The 8,285-nt window shown below is 43.3% G+C and overlaps 1 protein-coding gene across 1 annotated transcript; it reads right to left on the bottom strand.

Annotated features, from left to right (window-relative positions):
* Positions 1–3,336: 3,336 nt before the first annotated feature.
* Positions 3,337–5,892, bottom strand: LOC311148442 (zona pellucida sperm-binding protein 3-like; the record flags this gene model as incomplete). The annotated part of the gene is made up of 8 exons (XM_084185411.1): positions 3,337–3,401; positions 3,767–3,846; positions 3,925–4,007; positions 4,219–4,336; positions 4,519–4,696; positions 4,960–5,063; positions 5,159–5,277; positions 5,365–5,892. 8 exons carry the CDS (start codon positions 5,890–5,892, stop codon positions 3,337–3,339), a joined length of 1,275 nt encoding a protein of 424 aa, XP_084041537.1.
* Between the last annotated feature and the right edge of the window lie 2,393 nt (positions 5,893–8,285).

Consider the following 8,285-nt stretch of genomic DNA (forward strand, 5'->3'; position numbering starts at 1 on the left):
AAAATGCCAGCAATTATTAGAGTTTGTAATACAATGCATTCACAGTGCTGAAGCCTGCAAGGCCACCCTTTCAGAGGTTTGTAAAATCAATACCATTACATATTAGGATTGATACAGCTTTTTATTTTACACTATAGCTATGTCACGAGATGGATTGGTAGATAAGCGGATGGCGGGGCTGGTGTAAACAGACGCACCTGCAGAGAGTTAGCTAATCAGACAGGTAACTGGGGATTGGCTTTAATTTCCTTTCAAAACCCTGTGTTTTGTGGTTTTCAGGCTGGTAGTTGAGCGGAGAATGGCTCTCTGTAGGGATCGGGCCCTTATGCAAGTGTCCATGTCTTGGGTGGTTGCTGTGATCGCACTGAACCGGTGTCTGCGGGACGAGAAGCCTTACTGGCAAATTCGAGTGAGGAAGTGGGTGGCTGCGCTGACGATGAACTTGGGCTGTAGAGCCGAGTGGTGATCTGAGCGCAGAGAGGCATTGGTACAACGCACATCTATGCGCTTTAGCTCCGCCAAGTAAAGGACGTGATTCTTCCTCTGTTCCCCTTACACTACTCTTTCTCTCTGGGCCGTTTTGCCACGACACTATTGTCAGCAGGTTTCCCTGCCATCTGTCTTCCTCTTGTTTAGCACTGGAGGCGGGGCCATCGCTGACGTCGCCAAGCAGAGTCTGACTGGGCGGGTTCCAGGACAGGGAGCTGTGCGGATCTGGATATCGCCATACAGAGACGTTTATTTTATTTTGTGGGGATATGGTTCTCGTCGGGCCCTAGAAATCGAGAACCTAGCCCCCTATATGTTGTCTTGTCTGTCTTTTCCCCTCCCTATTTGTCCCATAGTAGTAGAGTCCGTTAGAGGGGTTGGCAGAGTAGAGCAGGGCCAAGGGTGGGTTCCATATTGTATGCAGCACCAGAGCAAGATTGCAGTGCCTTTCACCATATTGTTGCAGTGCCTTCTCTTAGAATAACTATCTTGTTGCAGTGCCATATCAGAATAATTAATTGTGGAATGAGATTTGTAGGGCCTTTCACCATGTTGTTGCAGTGTCATTCAGAATAATTGTCACTTTTGCATGCCCGATATTTACCTGAAGGAGTCAGGGGGAGGGAACCTATCTGAGTATCGACACAGTCTGGGAAATCGTGCAGTCTGCTGTGGGAGTTGAGGAAATCGGGTCTGATCCATGTTAACCTATGAATTTAAAATAAAACTTACCTTAAGCATACTTGTCTGTCTTGGTCTTCTGTGTTGGTTGTGTGCCGGAGAACATTAAATGCTGTGTTGGGTGGAGTAAAAAGGGCTTCACTCTAAACTGTGACAGCTACTCTAATCAAAATCACATTTTATTTGTCACATGCGCCGAATACAACCGGTGTAGACCTTACCGTGAAACGCTTACTTACAAGCCCTTAATGCAGTTCCAGAAATAGTTATGAAAACTTTTACCGTAAAAAAATGATAACGTAACACAAAAGAATGAGGCTATATACAGGGGGACCGGTACCGAGTCAATGACAGGTTAGTCAAGGTAATTTGTACATGTAGGTAGGGGTAAAGTGACTATGAATAGATAAACCACGCAGTGTAGAAATGAGGAGGGGGGGGTCAATGTAAATAGTCCGGGTGGCCATTTGATTAATTGTTCAGCAGTCTTATGGCTTGGGGGTAGAAGCTGTTAAGGAGCCTTTTGGACCTAGACTTGGCGCTCCGGTACCGCTTGCCATGCGGTAGCAGAGAGAACAGTATGACTTGGGTGGCTGTAGTCTTTGACAATTTTTTGGACCTTCCTCTGACACCTCCTAGTATATAGGTCCTGGATGGCAGGAAGCTTGGCCCAAGTGAAGCACTGGGCCGTACGCACTACCCTCTGTAACGCCTTACGGTCGGATGCCGAGCAGTTGCCATACCAGGCTGTGACGCAACTGGTCAGGATGGTGCAGCTGTAGAAGCTTTTGAGGATCTGGGGACCCATGCCAAATCTTTTCAGTCTCCTGAGGGGGAAAAGGTTTTGTTGTGCCCTCTTCACGACAGTCTTGGTGTGTTAGGACCATGAGAATCTCAAATGTAACATACATTTTGATTTGTTTAACACTTTTTGGGTTACTACATGATTCCATGTGTTTTTTCATAGTTTTGATATCTTCACTATTATTCTACAATGTAGAACATTTTAAAATTAAAGAAAAACCCTTGGATGAGTAGGTGTGTCCAAACTTTTGATTGGTACTGTACATTTTTTCAACATGTTATGGTCAATAATATCAAAGGCTGCACTGAAATCTAACAGTACAGCTCCCACAATCTTCTTAGCATTTTCTTTGAACCAATCATCAGCAATTTGTGTCAGTGCAGGACATGTTGAGTGCTCTTCTCTATAAACATAATACAATGAAGGCAGACTAGTTCAGAGCCTGGTCAACCGTGGGGGCATTAGCATACGCAACAGTATCAGCAGCATACAAGTGCAGGAATGTTTTTTTGACAAATCAACTTAATGTAATAAGTACAGGACCCAGAATTGACCCCTTTCATTATGTCCAGAAAAACAGATTGAACAATAGTTCAGTCACGTAAACAATTCTTACTCTAGAATGTTTGATGCGCTATAATGTAATTTGCATTGTTTCAGTCCAGAGATTTACAGGACATTTTCTAGGGTCTAGACATAATACTTTGGGAACGACTGCTTCTATGCCCTCTCCCAGAGGTTAACGGGAAATTGTGCAAGTCACACTTTGGTATTAAAGTTTAACAGATGCTTCCCTTTCGATGGTATTAGTCTAAAGCCTTGTTCACACTGCAGGCCTTAACACTCAAATCAGTTTTGTTTTTCCAAATCCGCTTGACTACAGTCCGGCCAAACAGCAAGTTACTAGTAACCAAGTTGGATGGGTGTTCAGACAGCAGTCATTTGCTGACAAGGCTACGCTAGTTGTCATAGTATTGCACTTGATGTCAGTCAGAAGTTATGTAGCAAGCTAAGGTGACAATGCCTGCCATGGACTTTTCCCAGTTGTTTTGAATGTTAAGAATACTTGACCCAACTTTCAAAACTAGTCCTTTTTGCCTAGCCATAGTAAACTAGCTAGGTAGTCATTTAGCACATTCAGTAATTTGTTTGTAAACAAGCTTAGCTACCACATCTTGTCAAACTGTCAAAGTAGCTAGCGAGCAACAAGATATGTACTTAATTTTAGACCTGGTTACATGTTACAAAAGCTCATTAACAAAATGCACTCAAGACAGAAACCTTCAAAATGATGTACTTTCTTAATCATCCAGAAAAAAAAAATGTTGGTAGGAAAGTCAGTCCAAATGAAAAGTAGGCCATCAGTCAAGAAGCTTTTCCTTGATGTTGAGAGGACCAATAGAAACTTCTTGCTCCCACTGGAAACCTAGGAAGAGCAGAAGACTATTAGAGACCAAATCAGACCATGTCTATACAGGAGAACTCAAATATGACACCTGACTAAAGCGGTGTTTCAGTCAATTCCTACGTTTTGATTTATTAGGACCCATTAGCCGACACAAATGGCGACAGCTAGTCTAACTGGGGTCCGACATAACGAAAAAGACAGCCAAAATACAATTTACATACATTATTCAGTGGGTGCACATTTGTTTCAGCCCAGCACTAACAGCAAATTCAGCCAAGGGCTTAGGTGAATGACGTCTGTAGGTACTTGAGTAGGACAAAAATATACACTCCAGGCAGTCATCAGGAATGACTGAGAAACACTGGACTGAAGTGCAAATGTACCTGGACCCGGTTCCCTTCTCATGCCACAGTCTGTGTCACAACAGCCACACACCTGGTCTTTCCTACTGGCCTCACTCCATCTATGGAAAACAGAGTTGCATATAGTATGTGTAATTAAAGAAAAGTGCACACCCTTCCATATATACACCCAGACTTACCCATTCAAGAAGGAACAGGCCTTGTTCTCATGATCAATAGGGGCTGAAGCTGTTGTGGCTTTCAGGAGGCAGGTAATGTACAGCTGTTGAAATGACATTTGTTGAAGTCTCAGCATTGGTACCACATAATTATTAGATTTGACACTCATTCAAAGCAACGGTCATTGTGGGTACGTCACCAGTCATATTGGGCATAACACACCTCATTTTTGATTGAAGCTCATCAAAACTGCCAATTCTATAATTGGGATATCCCAAGAGCATTTGCATAAGATCTCAGGATTAACTACTCACCGAGCCAGTGTTCACATCCTGAAACCTAAAGGCTTCCATCTGGAACCGGAGATTGTCATCCATTGTGCGAGGCATGAACTGGGACCTGGACCCTGTCAGCTTGGTGTCGACCAGACAACTGAAGGGCACAAATGGGTAAATATTAGGCTACCTACTGTACACTGCTGAACCTCTGGAGGGATGCCATTCAAAATGGACGTTGAGCTGAAGTGTGGGCAGGTGGAGGGAATGGGAAATGCCTTACTTCCGCAACAGATTAAAGCAAACAATTACAGTCCTTGAACCTGATAAAGTACTCACCCACGGTTCTCGATGAAGGCATATCTTGGGACAGTGTTAATGTTTGGGATGACTGTGGCTACACAGCGGTCCACAAAGACTCGGAGGGGCACATGGTAGAACTGGACGACAGAAGCTTCAAAGTTAATATTATCTCCAAGAATGTACTCGTTGCTGGGTCTCTCCAACTGCCAGTTACCTGTGAAGACAAGTAAAGGGCATAATCTACTACTCATTTCAAACATAATGCCCCTGCTCTAGTTTGTCAACTGTGGGGTTGGATATCGGCAAAAATAACTGCTGTCATTTTGTTTTCTGGGGTCACCACCTCATTCCAATAACTCAGTGGTGGTTACATTTGCCAGTTGGCAAGACCCACCCCCACAGTTTACAAACAAGTGCAGAGACAGCACTTAAGTCAGTGCCTGTCAAGATCTATGGCAAGGACAAGCCCTTACTCACCAGTCATTAGCCTCAGGGAGAAGTACAGGAGCTCCTCTGCAACCTTAGTGGAGGCATAGGGATTCCAGGTGGGCTTCACTGCACCGCTGCTCACGTCATGCTTTCTGTAAAGGAGTCGATTTCGTGAAACCAAAGTCCAAGGAAGTGCATCCAAAGTCGATTGAGGTGACAAAAAAACAAACAGGTATAGTCAACTCACCTTTGGTAGTAGCACTCAACCCAGACCACCACTTCTCTTGTCCGAACAATGGGGCTGCTGCCCAGAGTGGCTGGTGTATAACGGAGTGTGAAGACGTAGACCAGTGAATCATCAGTCATCTGGAATCAGAGCAGCAAGTGGCATTGTAAGAAAATCAATGGTTGTCAACCTTACAGAATCATAACGGTGCTAAAGCTCAATGTTACCGTCAGAGTGCTGCCACATCCGTGCAGCTCTGTGTCAAAGATCAGCACTTGAGCAGAAGCATCCTCCCCGGTGACCACACAGCCTCCCAAGGTGAGATCCGCTGGGTTAATGAGTTGGCCGATACCGAGCAGATCTCGCTTGACTTCAACGTGGGCAGAATTCTCCCCACATTGAACTGCCACACTATTTACAGGCACAGGCGGCGGTCTCTGCTCAACAATAGCCAGCTGCACCTCTTTGATTGGATCTTCAGGAAACCGCCAGGTCAAAGGCTCATTGAAGGTCTGCTTTGACTGGAGGAAAGGGTCTTGAACTTGTGTCGGTGTCTGGACCTCAGCGGGCCTTTGCACAGGCCTTGGTTGAAATCTGGCTGGTTCTTGAGCAGGCCTGTACTGTGGAACAAATCTCCCAGGGGCATGTGCCGTTTGGCTCTGGGATTCCGCTCCTAGATAAATCTTCTGAACTGTAGCTAAAGTAGCTACACAGCCAAAGGTAAGCAGTAGGAGGATTTTAATACAAAACCCCATTATTCTCTTTTCTCTGTTCTTTTTATACCCTATTATATATTTCTTGACAATTCTTCGTTGTTTGCAAGAACTCCAGCGTCACTGAACAGCCATTTTGTATCCCTTTGTCTTAGATTGACTCCACCCCTTGTTTGATTTACCTAATGATCTTCCAGACGTGTTACACAGCTGTACATAGACTACAATCTGAACTGGATGTATCTCAATACTATGTGGTGTGTTCATATAATGTCCTGGCCCCGTTTACCCGATAAAATTTAACAGTGCATCTTTCCTACAACGGCCGAAGCTGTAACATGCGTTTTCCAAAACTCCACGTAGAAAGAACGGCCGCTACCTGCATCGTTGGAGCACGTGTCGATACTGATAGGATCAAAAGAAAGGCAGCGCTGCTCTCGGGTCAACTTTTACAATTCAAGTCTTTCCTTAACATTAGAATTATTTCACAATACTGACGACGGATCAGCTCCTAGAGAGATAGAGCCCAGTGTAGCTCAGTTGGTAGAGAATGGCGCTTGCAACGCCAGGGTTGTGGGTTCGTTTCCCACGGGGGGCCAGTATGAAAAAAAAATGAATGCACTCACTAACTGTAAGTTGCTCTGAATAAGAGCGTCTGCTAAATGACTAAAATGTAAATATTACCACCGACGGCAGCAAATATTGAGGTGGCTTATTCTAATGCTTACCCCAATAAAAATGCACAAAATCACCGATTTGGAACATCATTGTGCACATGTTAAGCTACACATCATGAAATATATTGAGACATTACATACCGTAGCCTACAAGTAGCAAAATAGAACTCTATTGATTGAACATGAAATGTATTTCAATATGATTGAAATAGGCCTATAGCCTACTGTTTATATTTGAATGCAGTCATCTGTTTTTATTTGACTCCTCTTTTTATACGTTGCTTTTTTGTATCAATTGCAAAGACATTGGCAAGTTTTTATCTCGTCAACTTCATTCTGAAGTTATCAGAGGTCACTGAGATATGGATGAACCATGTGATTGATTCTATGTTTAGCGGCGATCTTCTATGTATAAAGTGACGTGGGAGGGCAAAAAAAGCATTGACAAAGCACTTAGCTGTTCTGGTCTGAGGCAGGCATTACATCGCGAGCGTTGTTAAATGCAACTTTAACTATGATTTTATGAAACAGCTCAGCGTTTTAACGATGCACCTACGAAGGTTTTAACGATGAACTTAGCCTCAAGATGCTTTTGGGAAACCGGGACTGGCTCTTTCTCAATTGTCTAAAAAACTGTCCCCTCTTTGTCTCCCGTCAACTGCACTGATTGCAAACGACTTGACAGGTGAAAATAATATGGTGGATGCTTATAATTAGGATGGTTTCTTCTGGTCAGTTTTTCCAGATTATTGCAGATGAAGGAGAGGAGAGGCGAGGACCACATATTTTAGGCAATTGAAAAGGAGTCCCTGGGTGTATTTAGTAATGGGGAAACGAAGCTTCCTGAAGCATTGGCGCTTTCCTGCCAATTGTGTCAAATAGGTTCATTACTTAAGGCTTCGATCAACACACTGTACACTAGTGGCACCTGCTGGTCAAAAGAATATAGAGCAGCCAAATTATTATAGATGACGTCCCACACTCTGTAGCATGTGCGCAGAGTAGCCTTTTTGTCTTATAAAGTATGAAAAATGTATGCACTCACTAATTGTAATTCACTCTGGATAAGAGCGTCTGCTAAATGACTAAAATGTAAATGTAAATCAAATCAAATTTTATTTGTCACATACACGTGTTTAGCAGATGTTATAGCGGGTGTAGCATAATGCAATACCAAACCAATCAGGTGGTTGTTGGACGAAAATAAGCTTCAGACATCATTGATCACATGCTTCAAATAAAGTGATACAGGCATCGGCACACTGCTTCGAAAGTAAACTGCTTAGCAATTTCGAAGCATGCCTCAGCCCTCCGGTATCAAACGTAACATCACTGGGTGTATTCAATATGAACCAAACAGAAAAAAATGGGACCTATCTGGGGTATATTCACTAGAAACCAGACGGAAGCAAAAATAACAAAACAGGGAGGGACATACCTGAATTTGTCTAATAGAAACTCATGTTTTCGTTTCAAAAAGTTTTCCATTGTGAAACATTCTTCAACTGTTTGCTACGGTGTCTGACTAATGAATACACCCCTGAATTTGTCCTATAGAAACCCTTGTTTTCCATTTGGAGTAAACAGTTTGTGTTGCAAAACGTTTTGCTATAGTGCAAAACGTTTTGCTACGACGTACAACTAATGAATACCACCGAGAGACACATCTCCTACTCCTCACTAACATTAAATGGCTGGATAGGAAAAAGTTATATAGCAGCAACTCTGTCCAGGGGTGTAATCATTAGTGCACACTGT

The sequence above is a fragment of the Coregonus lavaretus genome, assembly GCF_964263955.1.
Source record: "Coregonus lavaretus genome assembly, chromosome: 21".
Classification (NCBI taxonomy): Eukaryota; Metazoa; Chordata; class Actinopteri; order Salmoniformes; family Salmonidae; genus Coregonus; species Coregonus lavaretus.